This window comes from Trachymyrmex cornetzi, unplaced genomic scaffold, assembly GCF_001594075.2.
Source record: "Trachymyrmex cornetzi isolate Tcor2-1 unplaced genomic scaffold, Tcor1.1 scaffold509, whole genome shotgun sequence".
Lineage (NCBI taxonomy): Eukaryota > Metazoa > Arthropoda > Insecta > Hymenoptera > Formicidae > Trachymyrmex > Trachymyrmex cornetzi.
In genome coordinates this window covers 961,415-981,755 of record NW_017299817.1, presented here as the reverse complement: position 1 = coordinate 981,755, position 20,341 = coordinate 961,415, and the positions used below count along the sequence as shown (strand labels likewise).

The 20,341-nt window shown below is 34.4% G+C and overlaps 1 protein-coding gene across 4 annotated transcripts in view; it reads right to left on the bottom strand.

Moving 5' to 3' along the window:
* The window catches only part of Myb (proto-oncogene like protein Myb), a 49,120-nt gene that overhangs the window by 748 nt on the left and 28,031 nt on the right, over positions 1 to 20,341 (bottom strand). For 2 of the 4 annotated variants that reach the window (XM_018514541.1, XM_018514539.1), the window contains exons 2-9: positions 6,851 to 7,016; positions 5,808 to 5,966; positions 4,258 to 4,588; positions 3,781 to 4,084; positions 3,302 to 3,705; positions 2,817 to 3,124; positions 2,267 to 2,356; positions 335 to 463 (exon numbers count right to left, since the gene is read on the bottom strand). In XM_018514541.1, the coding sequence (XP_018370043.1) occupies positions 335 to 463; positions 2,267 to 2,356; positions 2,817 to 3,124; positions 3,302 to 3,705; positions 3,781 to 4,084; positions 4,258 to 4,588; positions 5,808 to 5,966; positions 6,851 to 7,016 (1,891 nt within the window). Of the gene's footprint in view, positions 1 to 334; positions 464 to 1,079; positions 1,175 to 2,266; positions 2,357 to 2,816; positions 3,125 to 3,301; positions 3,706 to 3,780; positions 4,085 to 4,257; positions 4,589 to 5,807; positions 5,967 to 6,850; positions 7,017 to 20,341 lie in introns of those variants that run through there. The other 2 variants (XM_018514540.1, XM_018514542.1) reach the window with 2 other exon arrangements.

The following is a 20,341-nucleotide window of genomic DNA, read 5'->3' as shown; positions in this document are numbered from 1 at the left end:
TACAAACAAGGGGAAAGAAAACTTTCAATAACTAATTTTAACACGCGCCAACAATGCACTTGTAATAACAATTTAACCACATTGTAATGTAAGACTTATTTGATTTTTAAGAGAATATTCTTCTTAACTGTGTAAGCACAATATCACAGATATAATACTTTTATAAATATAATACTTATTCGCTATTATGATATAAATATACAATATTAAATAGAATTATAATAATCTTAGTCAAATTAATTCTTCTAAATTAGGTCTTGAAACTTGATGAAATTAATGTGTTCGTAGGTATAAGAAATTATAAAAAAGACACAGTGTTAAATAAGAAACTCACCTTGGTGCGTTTTACCGGCCTGGAAGGCAGAGGGCTGAAGATACAATAAGGACTGTCGAATGCGTCAAACGTGATTGCTCTCTTAGCATTCGGCTTCCGTTGTTGTACGGACGTAAAGTCGTGAGGAGTCTGGAAAGGATAGACACACTAGCTACAGCCGGCAAATAAGAGATGTTCTTAGAAAAAATAGAATCAGCTGTACATTTCGAAAAGTGAATTCGAAGGTACGAGAGGGGAAAAACGACTTGAGATTGCAAGTAATTGATAAAGAGAGACAGATGAATCTTAAAGGAGACAGACCGAAATTTATATTTTTTGAGAATTAAAGAATTGTGATGACATTTTGTTGTATTCTCTTTTTATGTTCAACATCTTTTCTGGAGAAAGAGAAAGAAAGAGAAGATTACCCATAACTAGTGGAATGACTAGGCTCTTAGGTGAGGACTTAAAGGACGATTCTGGGCAAGGACTTTTGTTTGTATACTGCTTCCTATCTATGAGCTCAAGATTTCATCGGAATCGAACATCCTCTCAAATTATGAAATCATAATTTAAGAACCTCTCAGTTACTTTCACTTTTTTTTCTACTGAATTTTATATTACGAAGAAAACAGAATAGATTTATCTAAATTTTGTTTTGAAAAAAGAAAGATCTTAGGAGATTTCGAGGAAGAAGGGTAAGAAAAATTGTAATACTTTATTTCAATAAGAACAAATGTCAAAATAAAAAAAGAGACTAGGCCTTCACATTTTAGTGCCGTGCAACTAGAATTGTTCTATCCAGCATATATATCTTTGGATTGGGAAAAGATTGAGGTACTTTGGTACGCTAGGCCAGGCCTGTATAAGAAAAACGATTTCAGTTAGTGTATGCAATTATTAGTTAGTGTATGCAATTAACATGCGACAACTAAATATATCATCAAAAAAAGAAGAAAACAAGTACAAATAAATAATATAAATATTTACACAAATTATTCTATATATAAATATTAATATTAATAAAAATATTTAAAAACACTTTATGCTTGTGTATGGCTACATCTAGGAGTTGTTTTAAAGGACGAAGATTTGACATGGAATGGATGTGTTAACACAATTCAAAATGACCAAATTTATACAGGATCGATTGTATAATATTCCTTCCCATGCTAAAATGCCGCATATTTTGCAAGCAATGTTATTAATACATATATTAGTCATTCGCGATTTATTATTAGAATCCATTCTCAGCAAAATTAATAAGACTGAAGCAAACAAAAACGAAACAAGATCGGTCTCCTGCCGATATTTATATTTACAAGCTTACAACGAAATAATGAATAATTTAATTCTTCAAGTAAAAGTTGTAAGTGACCACAATTTTTGTAAGACCAACAACTGCATATATCTTAAAGGTATGTGCATAAATAAATTTCAATGATTTTCTAATCATTTATATTGGTCACGATGAGTAAAATAACGTTTTCTCTCATTTTATGATGTATAAATTAATCTTTATAGTTTTAAAATAATAAAATTAATATTAATAATTAAATAAATATAAATAATTAAAGGCCAAGGTCTCGTGGCATTGGTACAAGTTTCAATAAATAGATCGAATGTTAGTTTATGTATAGTATTATACCTAAAATTAACAAGAATGATAATCTTTGGATTGGGCAATATTAAGCGACAAAAGGAATAAGCAGTAGAAGAAAAAATACAGATTTATATCTTCTGCGCTAAATAGATTTTGTCTTCAAATAATGAAGAAGAAGCGTTAAATAAATGAGATGTATAAAGATACAGACAAAAATTTAAGTACAAAGACATATAGCATTGAAAGAAAAGTTAGAAGGCCGGCTAGCGTGTCTAAGGACGATTGGTACGAGAATAATACCAGGATAAGGCAGGCTGATTATGAATTTGATTTTGAGTACGTTGTTCTACCTTTGTGGGACTGGTTCCTGCCGTCAAAAAGCTATCTTCTAGCGCCATAGATGCAGGTGAGAACAATGTAGAAGCTTCCAAACTTTTACTCTATGATACAAAAAATAAATATATATTATCATCCACCTGTTTTAAATTTCTCGAGACTTTTAAGTGCAAGAAACATAACAATTACAGTATCATTAACTTGCCTATTGCAGATAAAGTTGTGATCGATGTGTATTTCTGGATTTATTTAATTAAAAGCATTTTGTAAAAGCTAATCATTTGTAGCATTTGTGTTCATTGAACGCAATGGTGATGCATAATTCTGTGATTGACTGATAATCGCAGGTTTGAATCCAACCATCAAAATTGTCAATATTATTTCAATGACAATGAGAAAATCTGACGCTAAATATTAGCATCAATATTTTAACGTTATAGATTTCCTTGCAGGAATAAATTTATAATATATTATTAATAATTTTGAAAGACAAGCTATGCATCAATGAACACAAAATTACAAGTAATTTGCCTCAAATAATTATCCGAGTAATAAGTAACATACTGGTGTTTCCACAAGGAAACTAATTTCGGAGTTGTCCTGAGATGCCCAAGCTTGAGAAAGGGCCTTCCTCGCACGTTTTCCTCCTGGTGCACTGTTTTCTTTACCGCGCCTTCGTATCATACTGTTGTAGCCCGAATCTTGGTCCTGAATCGTACTCGTTCCAGCCTCGTTCTCGGTCTCTTGCTTTATTATCTCGGTCAATGCATCTAGACGACTAGGAGTCGCGGGCAACTGTACCGCTCCGGTTCGTCGCTCGAGCTCAGCTAAGGCGTTTTTAAATGGGGTTGGTGTTCTTGGTGTGTTACCGTCTGAAAAAAATTCCAGTAGAAAGCGATCTTAAAAAAACCTTGTATTTATAAAAATATTGTACTTATAAGTGTTATCTGAGTAGAGATTTCGTGGGCTGTAAAAGATTATGAATTCGCCAATTCACGATTCATTTGAAACTCGTAGTGATATACAAAAAAATGCCATTGAAAATTTACCGTTTTGACTTCTTCGGAAACCAGTAGGCTGCGGAGTCGTGAGCGGGCCAGGACTGCTTCCTTTGGGTGTACTTGCGCGTGGCCACGTCTCCGACGGACTCAGACTGTTCAGGAATTGCGAAGGACTGAATGGAAGTTGCTTGATGGGAGTCGAAGGGGTGATGTTTCCTGTTTGCACCTGTTGGCTCGTTATGATGTAATTCGACTGATTTCCGCTGTCGGAAACGTCTATCCTCTGCAGCGAACTGTGCGCGTTTCTACGTCTACGTAATATAGGCGGAGGGCTACTCTTCTTCTCTACATGCTGCTCGGGTATATCCTCCAAGTCGGGCATCGGCATCAGTTTTATCTCCGAGCTCTTCGAACCAGATGTTTCGTTTTGTATTTGTTGCAAGTTGAAATATCTACGCAGAAAAAAGAAGAAAATCGAATGCTGCCCAGAGATATATATGATGTCACTCATTTCAAAGACGATATACTTAGATAATGACGAAACTGTCTCGGCTTTCGCTCGTGAAGATCCCCTCTTCAACGGAGACGCGCACTTTTCATTGCCATGTGTATGCCTGTTTAATTCCAGAGCATTCTGGTATTCCGCCGTAGCATGTTGTTCCCAACTTTTAATCCAACCCAGATGCTCGAGATCGAGACTCTGCGAGGAGTTACCCGCCGTTACTGTCGAACTAGTAGCCGAGGCAGTTTTCATCCGATTCTGATCATCTTCCAGAAGAAGCGTATCCTTTACAGTAGTAGCACTCTGTGTATTTTTTCTCTTGCCTCTGCCTAAATACAGTAAGTTGCGTTAATTTCTCGCCATGTTCTATCAAATCCAGCAGGCATTATAAACACAATCATTACATACAGTTCAATGACAAAGAACATATTTTATATTTATCACACAATAAAATTTATATCGTTATACTGCATCAAAATTATATTAGTGCATCAAAATTTACCATCGTAAACAATACCTTTGATCGCAATTCTTCCTTCTTCACCTTCATATTTCCTTCTCATTGTACTATTCCAATGATTTTTAATCGCATTGTCAGTTCTACCCGGTAAAAGCTTAGCGATTTTTGCCCATTGATTGCCGACTCTACGATGGGCATCAACGATTATTTTGTCTTCAACCTCTGTCCACGCAGTTTTCTTTATCTCCGGATTCAAGTGATTGTGCCATCGTTCTCGGCACTGTTTGCCAATCCGACCTTTAAGATGTCGCGCTATCACCGTCCACTTTTTCGGACCATATTTCCGTACAAGTTCTACTACTTTTTCATCTTCCTGTAAAACAGAAGATTTATAAAATATAACAAAAAAATATGTAGCGAGATGTATTTTAAGAAAATATTTTATAATAAGAAATTTGTATGGATTATCTGTCTTATATTTAATAACTCCTTTTAATATATAAATGCAACAAATTTCTTCAGTGCTAATAAAATATTATTCGATAATAATTCGATAATGAAGTAACTAAACAATCTAGTCAGCTTTTCAATGGCCAAAAAATAGTTTCAAGAAAAATGTTATGTCCTAAACATTTTGTCTGAATATAATATTATGAATAATCTGGTTTGTTATAGGATACTGCAAGTATAAGAGGATATCTTAAGCAGGTCTCAACTAAGGGATACCAGTGGGAAACGTCATAATGTGCACGTACGCGCACTCGATTCCTGGAGCCGCGTTACTTGCCCTTGGCTGTTGCCAAGTGCATTGGCACGGCGACGCAGCATCACTATGGTCAGAGCTTTTTCTTATTGCATACCCCACCGAGGCGAGTGGCAGACACGAATGCTGGGATTCTTGTGTCTGTATGCGGTTCGCCTCGTGTAGGTGGTATGTGCAGTGCCGTACAATGATACTATACTACCCATCGTATGAAATACTCGATACAATGTAATCGCTTCGCATTATCAATCGCAATACTTACAAAAGAACCCCAAAGAGTGACAAATTCTGAATTTAATAAAATTTTATACACTTAATTTATAAAAATAAATAAATTTAGAAAATATCAATACCAAATAAATAATTTTAAAAAATAAAATAAATGTAAAACAATTTTCAACTTTTTTCGTTATATCTCAAAATTCGAGATATTAAAAAATTGTCTCATATAAAAGTTTTATAATTAAATTACCTTTATTTATCTAGATCTATAATATTTTTAAAAAATAATTTTGAAAATACAAATTTTGAAAAAAATGATTTTTTAAAAATAGTATTGACATGAATAAACTGAGATAATTTGTTAATCATCTTAACAACACGAGAAACATTGAAACGTGAGAAGCATCCTCGGAAAACTTATATTTTTCTTCAAAACATAATGAGATTTTTAAGTGGGTACGTATAAGAGAATCCAAACTGAATGTAATTGGATTAATTGGATATACGCATACATTTCATATATTCATTGTAAAATCATTGGAGATCGATTGAATTTGGGAAAGATTTTCAGGATGATGAAGACGGGACGTTAGCAAGAACTGCCCACCTCCTTCGTCCATGGACCCTTCACCAGTTCCGGGTTCACGACCTTCGCCCATCTCTGTTGACATTGTACATCGCTCCTATCTGGAAACTGGCCGGCTATAATGTCCCATCGCAAAACCTGTTGTTCTGCGTTGCTTACTAGTTGTTTCAATAAAGCGTCCTGCAAAAGGAAAAGCAACGTGTAGGAAAGTGAAAATATTTCGTTCCACCTTGCCCAGAACGTTTTATTTGCGCGCTTTGAATACACGAAACGAGGAAGGACGGACGCATGAGATCGATCGATTCTCGTAGGCTTTCCCACGTGAAGCCGCGTAAGTGCACCCTATGTTCTATGGGGTAACCGAAGCATCTGCCTCCCGATACGGCGGCGCAACTCGCTGCAGAAAATACGAGGGGTGGACATTTTTTTCGGGGGGATCCGCATGTTCATTGTTTTCCCCCCATCCTTCTTCCCCTTAACTTGCTACATGGAAGCGATACGGTGTAACAATGTATACGCTTGAGGTATAAAAACGTACAATCAATATAAATTTAAAAGATCAGCCAAGAGCTTTTTCGGTCAAATAAAAAAAATTACAAAATATTAATTTTATTACGATTAATCTATTAAGTATTAAATATTACAAATTAAACATTAGAAATTCTGTAAAAATTTTCGAAAAAGATATCATTCCATTATGACAGAAGTAAGAACCAAAAACAAAATAAAATTGGAAAAATAAAATCATGATGATCGAATAATTACTAATGCCAGCCTTGTGCTCAAACAAGATATTGGCAATTTGAACATGAGCTTGCTATTTTCATCGGAGATGTATAACTGTTCTCATTATGATCCTCGATATTCACTACCCAGTTCAATAAGATACTATACAATCTCTTCATGTCCCTTAGTGCACCCATACTTGAAAAGTGCGTTACCTGACTTAAACTGAGTATTAACATCAACTGTGTCCTTTGTGACACAGAAAAAAAAAAGAAAACTGTATTGACTAAAACTAATTTGGTACTAAATAATTGAAAAAACATATGTGACAAATTTACTTCGTCTTTGGTCCATCGTCCTTTATTTATGTGTTTTCCTTGCCCATAATTTGTGACACTGGGAAGTTGATTTTGCGCTTGGCTTTGTACTTGACTGCCTTGGCTAACTGTACTGTACTCGTTGTCGGACTCTCCACCGCTGCTAGAATCGTAACCAGATCGAGATCTGAAATGGTAAACAATGACCATGTAAACAATGATAGCGATGAGATAACTCACGCTGAAACAAATACCGCAGTCAGTTAATAAATAATAATTCTTTGAATATAGTGAGCTAAAAAAGTCTCTAAACATGACTACAAGATTTGATTCACCCTCATCCAAATGACACGGCACTACAACTCATTACAATGGCAGGTGTTATCGGCAAAATTGACAAAGAACATAAAAAATACTCGATATTCTTAATAACAATAAGAAGTAAGAAATTAGATTGTGTCAATATCATTTCCTAAATGCTGATAATATAGCCTTGTAAGAAAATGAGCGTCTTCCTTCCTGCAACGTCGTTTATAATCACTCGCACGAATCAAAACTACGACAATACAAAAGCCAAATACGGAAGTTTTAACGAACACGTATATCTTATATCTATCCGGGAAATAACGGCTAAGACGGGAAATCACGGATGGGTGAATATCCTTCCTGCACCCGACTCTTCTTCTTTTTTGTCGCGCAACTTTTATCGTCGCCGCCCTCTCCTAATTTTGCTACCACCACTACTCGGGAAGCAATTCTGACCGCGAAAACGCCGGTTTTTTGTGGTCACGAGCGACTTGATCTTCCCTCGCTTTGCGACTTCCTGTCACGTTTTATACATAGGTAATTGGAGCGCTTCCTTATTAAGCTTTTGCATCCTTTGCATACTTCCATCCCCGATCAGAAGGTCATCCTTTACAGTTTAGCGTGACGACGCAATTGTTAGGAAAAAATAGATTAAGTGATTCAGCAAAATTATTAGCTTGCTATGCGAATTTAACATTCATAACAAAAAATATATGTTTGATGGTTTAATAAACAAATTATGTCTAAACGATTATTATTAGCAATACTAATTCAGTTCTTCTTTGCTATAATGAAAATTGTTAATGTAACAAGTTCATTACAGTAACAAAATTATGTGCCAACATAGCTAGCATGTTTTGTTAAAAATTTTAATATATTCTATATATTGGATTGATCTTCCTATAGAAAGACATCCTTGCTGTATTAACAAAGTTTGCTGCTATTATAAATATGATAACTTATAATCTATCTCTACGCTAATTTTATTCAGCTGCACAACTTTGATATTTCATAGAAAACTGTTGTTCATATATTACGGCTGTATAGATTTGCTGAATCAATGAAATCGTTCTTATTTTAACAAAGTTATTTTAACAAATCTTTTTTCCTTGCGCACATTAATTAATATAATTTATTTCACTTTATTAGAAAATTGCCAAAAATTGCCGTCCTTCATTTAAAAACAGCGATATAATTTTTTATTATTTTACGTCTAATCATCAAAATTTTTAGAAAAATCAAAGACTAGAATGTCAACTCTCTTCTTCAGAAAAGTCAGAATCTGATTTCTAGATTAATCATTGATAATTAAATCCTGAAAACCTAATTTTTACCGAATTCTGGGGCACAAAATTTTTTCGTAGAGGTAGGTCTATGCACTGTCCCGCTGAATAACAATGCATCCGAGAACAGAAGGCAATGTCGTATGCTCCTCTCAGTACGTGCCGTGCAATCTGCTCACCCTCGCTTTTTCCCCTTTCCCTCGCCCCTAACAGCTGCATATGTCAGGGAGAATCCGGGGTGAGCGACTGAGAATATAGTTAGCTTATGCAACGATAGCAACGGAGCACCCGCGGACGTATGCGTGAGCTATAAACATATGTGTGCTGCAGATGGCCTGGGGTTCCTATCGTCGCTTCATACATGCCGAGAGCCATCGATCGAAACATCCTCGCCTCTAATGAACCCCTATCTTCAATCAGGTCTACTATAAATATCACAGTAAAGAAAAATGTCATATATCGATAAAAAAAAATGCTATACTTATAAGCATACTTGCTTAGAAAATAATTGTGAGTAGAAAATAATTTTGTTTACATAGAATTAATACCTTTGTGGTTATTAATACTACTGAGTGAAAGAGTGGTGCACGTGATTTTATTGCGTACGAAATACGATGCACGACTCCAACGCGATTCATTTCAAGCTGCATGGTTGCTACGCATTCAGACGATACGAAAGATGAAGTTACGTCATCGCGAACGGTCCAACACTATGGAATGCAAACAAGCTAAAACGACACCACTCCCATTTAATTACGCTCGAAGAAAGAACCTCTCTTATAACGTTGCCCACTATGATAAACGCAGGCCTCCGTGTAATATTAATCGCGTTGAATAACACAGTGAGAAAAATTGCTGGTTGAAAATAAACGAACCAGAAAATTCTGATCATATCTCAATCAGAATTCTGATTATATCTCAACTACAATTAATAGATTCAACCAGCAAATTCTGATTTGTCCATTTTCAACCAGAATTCTAATTAATGCAATCAGTCTCTTTTTCCAGAGTAAAAACTTCGTTTTATCGAACATAACATGGACATACTGATGACAAAGCTATAGTTGTCATGCCAGTAGATTGAGAGTACAAGAGCAGCAAAGCACGAAACGATAAATTAAGATGTTAATCGCACACCTCGACTAATAATTACAGTCGATTTTTATCTGATAAGTATCGATAGCATCATACCATGCAACTTTATTAATCTACAGAAAATATCATCCCTCCGCAGGTGAACTTATGTTTACATCAATATCAAACACCTTCTCGGAAATATTTGAGAATTCGTAAAACGCATTGTAAGAAAACAAAATGGAATCGAAAAAGCATAGCAATCAGTAATTCTTGTCGGAATAATAATATTAAAAGCTGTAGTTATTTATATTTATATATGCTTTCGGAGTTTAATATAGATTTTTCCTAACTTACACTACAAATTTCCCGTAGAGTAACAAAAATTAATTTTGCGAGACAAACATAACAGATCTATTTTTTATTGCTGCATTCTTTGAACTGGTGCACATGGTGCGATAAGTTGAAATGAAATAAACGTATATTTGTTTCACTTCAACTTATTGAACTGTGTGAACTAGAGTTCATAGAGTGTGCAGTGATAAAAAACAGATCTAAAATTAGAAATAAATAAAGATAGTTTCAATCTTCACAATTTACTTTTCAGATAATCTGAGCAACGATTTTTAAGAAATAGATGTGAAGAATATCTCTAAAAGGAGAATACAACTTTTTTATGACCGTTCGGGGATCATTTTATTTCTACATTTTCTTATGTATTTTTCTTCAAAGAAACCGAAAATGATTACAATATAATGACGCTACACTTAAGGAAAAATTAGTACATTAAAATAAAGTTAATAAAATCCTTATTTACATTGTTACGAAATCGCTATCGGTTATAACAATCATTTAAAAATTAATTCAGGGAGAAAAAGTTGAATCAATAATTCTGAATTAGTTTGTAAGTGATCGAAGCATAACTGATAGATTTCAATGTGAATAAGGATTTTATTATTTAATTTAATGTATCAATTTTTCCTTATTATTATAATGAGTCATAATAATAATAATCTTTGGTTCCCAAGAATAAAGAAAAAAACATAAGAAAATGTAGAAATAAAACGATCCTCGACCGGTCGCGAAAAAGTAAAAGTTATATCTTCTCTTTATATGCTTACAAAAAAAATAACTGTGTTCCAAAATTAATTGCCAATACTTAAAATCTATAGTGCATGTGATATAAATTACAGATTTTCAGTACTGACAGTGAATTCTGAAACACAGCCAATATAGGTAAACTCTGTAAAGGGTATTAATTTTTGTTAATAAGAGCGATGGAGCCAAGAAGATCAAATTAGCACAAGAATTTCCGGTAAATTACGTAAAGGCTTGGGTCTTCGCAGAACTTATAACTGCCGCATCTTCCTTGAATTTAAATCCTTCAGGCACGTGCGATGTCTAAAAGAACTTCTTCCACATTCCTCACCATTCGTGAAAAAAAAACACCGGCTTAATCGTGGTCGATAAAATAAAACGTCCTTTACCTGGAGATAGTGAACAGATGGGATATTCCCACTTAATCAGATTCAGCTGGCAAATAAAAAGATGAAAAAAATTAGTAAACATACCTAACATGTATATCTGCATATACGATAAATAAAACTTTACGTGAGTTTTAATTGAATATATTAAATTTCTAAATACAATAAAGTAATAATAGATCTTTAAATGGAAAGACATATTATCCAAAATTTTATACAGCGCCATGTAAAATTAAATTTTATGTGACTCGAATATAATATAAAAGCTTTGTATTATGTACTATAATGTCAGATGTTGAAAAATCACTGAAACAATAAAAGCAGTTAGAAATTATAGAAATTTGCTCCTAAACGCCTAAGAAATAATCCCATATTATTCTCGAAATGAAAAAGTTAAACATACATAATAAAGGGATGACCTTCGTTGTTCAATTCAAAAATTGTCAACTAAAATATTCAGGTAAATTTATTCGGTAGCTTTTACTCGAGAGGCGATAACAAAAGCAGGTGCCGCCAACAGCTGCTTACTTATCTAGGAAAATGAACGAGTGTCTTTTGTCACCGTGCAAAAATTTCTTTAAGAACTTTTATATCTATCTTCAATATACATAAAATATACGTATAAGTAACATATGCATATTAGGATGTATACAATAGACTGGAAAAATTGACCTTCAATACAAAACAGTTAATAAACGGGCGTAAATTCATATCGGCTATTCTATATATTCAATTTACAAAGCTTATTATTTATTCGTTCGTTAATAATAAATTTGCAGATGATATAATTTATATAATCGAATAGACAGAGTTTTTCATAATTCACGTTTAACATCTTAAATACGTAGTGTGATACGGGCGTAAGATAACGATGGGGCACGGATGGACGTCGCTAAATTTCAGAGACAATAAAACGATACCGCGGGACCGGGTGATCTGACTTCTCGTGAGAACGGGAAAGAAAGCCCTGGTGCCGTGCGTGCCGAGGTATGGACATCTGCCAAAGTTCCGAACTTTCCCCTCTTTTTTTTTTCACGAGCACTTCTTCCGTTCACGTTCAGCGCTCACGCGTTCATTTCGCCTTTACGACACACACCGGGCGCGCCCTTAGCTCCTCTTCCTTCCTTCCTTACTTCCTCGCTTCCGCCTGTCACGCGTCACGCAACAATAAGGTCATCGTGCAAGGCGTCCCTTTGAACGTATGAGAAGCCCGCCGGCGGAGATCGACGATTACGACTTGACAAAACAAACTTCGCACTTGAGGTTGTATAACAACTAATTCTATCTCAACTAATTAACGTAACTAATTTCTGAAGTCACAATTAATTATTAGGTGTTAAACTTAATTCCTGCCGTTTTTCGTCTCCAAAATTGATTTGTTTCGAAGGGAAGATGAATGAATACCTTTATCAAAGTAATTTCCTCCATTTTCTACTTTATTACTAATTAATAATACTTTATTAATAATACTTTGATTAAGGTATTTCCCTTCGAAACAAATCAATTTTGGAGACGAAAAACGGCAGGAATTAAGTTTAACACCTAATAATTCGATGAGTTTAATGAGTTCATTCTTCATATTCAAAGTATGCTTTTCAACATTATATTTATGGCTGCGTTCAGCAGAAAAAACTAGTTAGCGCTTAGTGACTCTTTAATATAATTGGTTCCTACACTTAGATCCAATGAAGAACTAAAAGTAAGAACCAATCACATTAAAGAATCAGTGCTAACTGATTAGTTTTCTCTGCTGATGACGCAGCCATAGTTACGTTTTAGATAACAATCGCATACGAATCTTTAACTAAGTTAAATAAATATATAATATAAAAAATAAATACAGGTTGTCCCGTAACAACATTTAACGGTAGATTCCTAAGAAAATCTTAAAATCAATATTCTAATAGCAAAATAGGGCTATAATAGTTTTTGAATTATATAAGCATTTAAAGTTAGCTAATCATATTGCTAAAAATTTGCGTATTCAAGTGTTGGTACTAAAATTCTAGATATACCAAAGTAGCGCAAAGGTCCTCAATTTTGGATTAACCTATCATATACCAATAATACTAAGCGCTTATTGGACTACAGACAACTAAGTCGCAAATGGCGGTCGAAATAGCCAATAGCAAAGTTATCAACATTTCGGCTCAGATAAAAGGATTGCGCTACTTTGGTATATCTAGAGCTTTATAGTTGGTACAAAGTGCTAAAAGCAAAAGCTATAATTGTCTCTTGTTAATATTGATACAAAGATTATTTTTATGTAAAGATAAAATTATTGGATATTTTTAATTATTGAAAAATTAATATAATCCCGACATTTAGTATTAGAATTTTAATCTCAAAATGATCTCAGGAATCTTCCCTTAAGTTATTACGGTCTTTGCGGGACACCTTGTAGGTATACAATATACAAAATATAATAAAAACATTTTTTTAAATAGAAAATTCTGTTATTTTCTTTGAATTCACTTTTCATCTTTCAGAAAAAGGATTTTACCGTTTCCTTCGCATAAGTCAACTTTTGAGAAGACTCTTTATCGCACGAAATATAAGATACCGGCGTTTATACGGCTTATCGAGCGTACTGTGCGGAACCCCCCGATACTCATAACAGGACAGAATATTAGGTCAACGCAAATACAGATCCTACACCGCCGTGGCCGCGTTGGTCGCGTGCGACACCCGCAACACAATTGATCCTTTCGTCAATTTTCTAGTATCCGGGACCAGGTGTATGGATCCAGGGAGCGTTCGTTCATAGCCATGGCGTCAGCTGCTGCCCCGGTGAGTCCCACCCTCTTGCTCCGGTCTCGTTTGCAATCGTCCAAGATACCGGCGCTTACGATGACGCGTGCCCCCCGCGCCACGGTGTCATAGGACTCGCCTCCGATGACACCAGTTGTCACACGAACCGATTGCCCGCCGTTCGCAGTAAGCGCTTTTAGAATTTGTGTTATACACGAGTGACATATCCTGAATACTCTTGTACAATTGGGCTGCATTTATTAATTACTGATGTTAGCGCAATGCACAATAATGTAAAATAAAATATTTCAAAATAAATATTTATTATTGTATTCAATGTTTATATATCATTATATATAGATTTATAATAATTTAAGAGAATTCCAAAAAATGTTGACTTCTAAATATTAAAGATAGTATTAAAGTAAAATTACTTATTTCTAAAAAGATGATATATATATTCCTAAATTAAATTATGTGTAATACACAATTTAATTTGAGACATAATATTATCTTATTATATACTAACATATATTATTTTTATATTTATAATTTAAATTGTATCTACGAGAATAAATCAATTAATAAGAGAAACAATCTCTCTTATTTTCGATCAAAGCAAATCTTAATGTTTAAACATTTCAATTTATATAAATGTAGAATTTATTTCCAATTCTGCAAACCACTGCGCGCGCCGAAATCTTTTTCGGTCTTGAAAGGCAATCATGAACAGAACTAAAATAGATAGTAATATCACATTAAATTGGCAAGCAATTTAATAATACTGTGTGCTAATAACTCTAATAAGCATCTCAGAAGGATATTAATAATTTAATGTTAATATAAACATCTTCAAAAGCTATAAATAATTCATTGCGAAAAATATTATCCCGGCTGAGATAATATTTTTCGCAATAAATTATTTATAGTTTTTATGATGCTTATATTAGCATCGAATTATTAATATCTTTTTAAGATCAACCCTATTAGCATTCAACTTGTTAGCAACCCTTACGGTACTAGCCTTAGTATTTCGTGTCTGACTGATTCCTGTTCGTGCAAGTTTCACGCAAATCACCATTTCTTATCCCCTCCTAAAAAAAGTTTGTGATGAAGGAGACGTGTGCACAGCAGGGCGAGCACAACCATCAATTTCCCTGTGAACTGTATACAATTAAATTCGGTGACAAACACCATTGACCCAAGCTTGTGCCGAACGTGTCTTTTTTATATAAAGTAAAAATTGAGTAAACAAAAAAATCATTGTAAATATTTTATTTTTCATTCTAAATTAGCGTCTAAATATTCGTTTTTATAAAAAAATTTTTTGTTTAAAAAAAATCACCTATTTTAACTATCGAACTTACATGTATATACTTAAATTATAAAATATAAAAAAATTTGTAAACAAATTATTGTAAGTATTTTATTTTTATTCAAAATTAACGTCTAAATGTTTTTACTTACAGAATTAAAAAAAAAATTACTTATTTTAATCGTCGCATTTATATCACATACAACAGAAATGTCCAAATTATATCACAAGGACAGCCTAAAGATATCGTAACATCTGCAGGATATCCGTATGATATATTCTTCTATTTTGTATGTTAGATTATAAAATGTGACTTTTTCAACTTTACATTTCATGAAATTTTTATGAATAAAATATGTACATTGTTTCTGCAAAAATATAAAAAAAGTATTTTAACTCAATTTTTTCTATTTGCCTCTTATTAAAAATCACTCATTTTTATGTGCTCAAATTATTCAACTTTTTGAAAAATTTGGAGTCCTCGTATTTTTTTTTCAAAACTTCATACTTAAACTAAAAAATCCTATAATTATTTTTTATATTCGTTTATTATAAAAAGTTATAATTTTCATCAAATGCTACTGTTATCTAACTTAATACTTCAGTTATCAAATTATATACTATATTTTATTATTTTCCAAAATAAAGTTTATACATTTGTTCTAGAAAGTTGAAAGTATAATGTTCGTAAAATTTTAGAGATTTTTTTGAATATTTTAAACAAATGGAAAAACAGACGGAGTTCGAGACGTCCAGGTTTGTACCGAAGCACCGTTTTGGGGCTGATATCATAAGGGTTCAAATTGCTTTATCAATTTAATATAGACATTACTGTACTATCCTAGTTCTATTCATGACTGCCCATTTCAAGACTAATTGTAAGAAAGATTTCGGTGCGCAATTTGTAAAATTGGATATGTATATATAAATGCAAATATTTAGTACTAAGATTTGCTTTGACCAAAAATAGGATTATTTCTCTTTATTGACTTACTTTTATATTTAATCGATAATATGAAAAAATGCTTATTGATGTCATTTATCATGTCTATACTTAGACAATTAATAAGCATTTTTTACGCGTAGTATTCCTATTTCATTAAAAAAAAGAGTATAAAAACCATCATAAAAACCTGTCGAAAATCATTATGTTTAATAGAAAATAAAAATTTAGAAAAAAGGGAAATCATCGTCAGCGCAAGATACCAAATATCATTAAATAATATGTTATCGGATGAGAGGGAAAAAGGACACACTAGTTATTTATTTAACAAAAAAAAAAAATCATTAATTAACACAGACATTATTAAATTATTTCCAAAATATGGAACCGACTTCGTGACACCAAAATCTCTTTTCGTTTTCGATTTCATCATAAAAATTCCGTAACCAAGGAATCAAGCTTGTTTTCCAGCTCAATGATCCCTTTCGTTGCCACAAAACGGACGAGACTGGCGGCTCTCACGGTTGATTAAATCGAAGGTTATTGACATCGCGGAACCTGTTAAGGTTAAATAAATAAATAAATATATATATATATATATTTCTTTTCACCAAAAAAATAATCAAGCTATTAATAATTATGTTATATGCAAAAGATGGAGTCAAGATCGATAGATTGGCATTAGTGATCGAAATGCGAGACGGGACATTTTTCTTCTCAATAAACATTGCTTCAACATTTCAATCTGAGGATTATTCGCTCGAAGATAATTAAAGCCCGTATGTACATCAAAATCCGAAGAAGAAGAAGATCTAATAAGTTTCTCGTCGCACATCCAGATTGACTTGAAATTGCCAAAGAAAGGTACCTGGTACCCAAAACCAGGTAAGTTTTGCGCGTAGCGTATTTTAATGAAGCCGGTATATTCTTGAAGGATCATCATTCGGCGCGGAAGGCCACGGGGCCCACGGGGCAAGAGATACAGGCCCCCGAGATGAATTCGTGCGCCGCGCCGTGCCGGTTCAGACTTGCATGGCGCGAGTAGGACCGGGTAAACGGATAGGTAAGCATACGTAGATATCTATACACGTGCACTTTATATTACACGCGACCGTGCGGGCTAGCCAACCAGCCAGCCAACCAGCCAGCCAGCCAGCCAGCCAACGACATCAGGGTGGAAGTCTTTACCGAAAGACATCTGGCTACCACCTGCCTCGATGCCCTCGCACTCGCTCCATCAAACTTCCCCATAATAGAACGCTCCCTGAGCATACGCACCCGCTCTCATATGACGCGTGCACATGTGAGAAGGTACATACGTGTATGCATCGCGACCGTGTGACTCATACCGGCACAGGTATGAGCATGTGCGTGTACGCGCCGGCATAATCGAGTGATCGCGCTCCTCTCGGCTCTCGTTCCCGTGGGGTTGTACAAAAATACAGGTTTACGGTATACGGTAAGGGTCTCCGCGTTAATGTCGTATTGAAAATTAAATATTCATCCGCGTCTGTAATCTTCCGTCTGATATAAATGATGAAGGTACTTATTTTCACGTCGAAACTGTATTGTCATCGTGACTAATATATGTGCACTAACAAAAAAAAACCGGACAATCATTATGCCAGTATTTATTTCCATAATTTTTGTGAAGATAATATAATTAGATTATTTTTAAACATAATTATTTTCTGTCAAAATGAGCAAACGGTATAACTTCAATAATGATTTATGTTAAATTATTAATTAATTCTGTCTAATTATTTTTTTATAATTTTATTCAATATTTTTCTTGTAATGAACTTTGGACTAAGAGAGCACTATATTTTCTCATTAAATTAAATTATATCCTCAAATTATCAATTTTACAAGAAATTAAATTAAATTAATTCTCTCTCTCTCTCTCTCTCTCTCTCTCTCTCTTCCTTATCTGTTCTACATTCTATAGATATATATAACAATATACATTAACCGGTCATTCACTGGTGCATTTACTATCTCTCATTACCATACGCAAAATATATACATCCATGTATATGTATATATACATATATATATATTGTATATATATATATGTATATATGTGTGTGTATAAAATCTGTATGCGTGAGCACGTCTACGAGACGAATTCCATCACCCCTCCGTGACGTAAAAAAAGGCGGGAAGACCCTCGGCAACGTGCTCGCGCGTTTCATCCCTCTCGTTCGTCGAGGTGCGCCTTGTCGCCATACACCACGCCTTTTACCCCCGTGCCCATTGCGAGGCGATTGTACATCGGACGAGCCACCCGGTGCTCGTTCCCATGACAAGTGCGATGGGTATTTTCACTCGTGAATCTTTAATTCCACCGTGGGAATCGAGTCTACATAAACCAAAGATCCGCGCATACTACACCAATGTGTTTGTACGTGTGTGGTGCTTGTGATCCGATTAGATTACATCTTCCGCAGTCGAGACACAACGCGGTCCTTTGTATTATTACGTGGAAATCGCTGAGGGGGAGGAAAATCTCTCGCGGAAATTATTGTGGCTAAAGTTTCAACTTTCGTGTATAATAGATTCTGAAACAAAACACAAAATCTAATAAAAAATTCAAGTTTGTACTTAGAATATTAAAAAAAATGAGAGACACATTATATAAAGCACACACGCGCGCGCGCACACACACGCACACACACACACACACACACATTATATAAAATAAAATATAGACAATATTCAACTAAGCGATAATATTAACCCTTACCGTACCATCTACAATCTGGTGCCTCATCCATACCATCAAGGGTCATTTCAAATCTCTTCGTTTTTTCACCTCTTCAAAATAATTTTAAAAATCTCTAAAAATTCACCAACATATTTTCAACTTTCTAGAATAAATATTGACTCTTTATTTTGGAAAATAATAAAATGTAGTATAATTTATAATTACCGAAAGACTCAAAAAAATTTGCACGAACAGGAATCGCTCGGTCACTAGTTACCCATATTAGTACGGTAAGGGTTAACATAAGCGACTCATTAGAAGAATGTTTGAAGAACATAGATGCAGCATTCCATATCTCGTCAGAAAAGCAAGAAAGGTTTTACGATTAATTATAAATATAATATAAAAAAGAACAAAAGGTAACACAAATCAAAATCATTTTGTTTTTTTTAAATACCATTTGATCTCGCCCTATATTTTTTGTTCTTATTTTTATGGGGTTTTAGTGTTCTGAATACTCATCTCATTTTGAATAATACAGTAAACTAATTGCACGCGTATCGAACATGATAATAAAAGCAAAACATCAATCTCTAAAAGTTGATACAGGACTTGCTAAACAAGATCATTTAGGGGTGTTTTCAGTTCAAGCAGATGCTGGAAATCAAGTTCGCCCTTGTAGTCCGTCGATCAGCATCGTCGGTCGCACCGACCCCGGAGTGCGCTAAATTGATATCGAAACATAATGAAAAGGAAAGAAGAACGGGCTGCGAGAACAGTTGAAGGGCCGCGGGTCCATCCCATCTTAAAAGAAGTCTTCTCAAGGGGCCCGGTCGCGAATCTTGTCGGCAACCCCCTTCGAAATTTGTTATTTGACGTTTTAGGGTGGCTTTTTTCTGGTCGCCCCACAAGGCCCGATTCGGCGGAATTCTGGGGCAACGACTGGCAGCTGTCCAGACGTCGGCGCGATTCAGTTTTAAATTCGATTGTAGAACTCGAGAAATTTAATCGCATGCCCGAGATCACAACGCACTCGGGTATTTTCCATTGAAGGCACGTCCCTTTGCACGTTGACTTCAATTCTAATGACTGTGAGGAACTCACAGATCTCACCGACATTCATATACCCCCGAGAATGGACTGAAGGATAGCTCTCTCCGGTGCGAGACCACACGCGACGCGAATACAATACGATCTATTTACTTATGTAGAGACCCCGGGGCGCGCAAGTGATGTATAACTAATGAGAATTTTGGTAGCTTTACAGAATTTTATAATATATCAAAAAAAAATTTTTTGTTATTTTACAATATTCGATTAATATTGCAAATACATATTAAACGATATAGACAGACAGCGCAAGAAGCCATTAAAGATATGCGGATTAATTAAAATTAATTAAGTGAAAATTAAAAACATAATTCTATAAACACATTTCTCAAAGATTACGGACAATCAGAAATAAAAATGCATAAGATTTCGAAGAAATTTTGATTTCTTGTGTATACTTCGTGTATATATGTACACATATACAGGGTGTCCCCAACATGCGGCCCCACTCGTCTTGAGCAGGTAGAGCGGACTAAACTGAGTCGAAAAGTCCTCTACCATTTTGCAATTTTCGCAATAGTTGACAAGATATTAATATT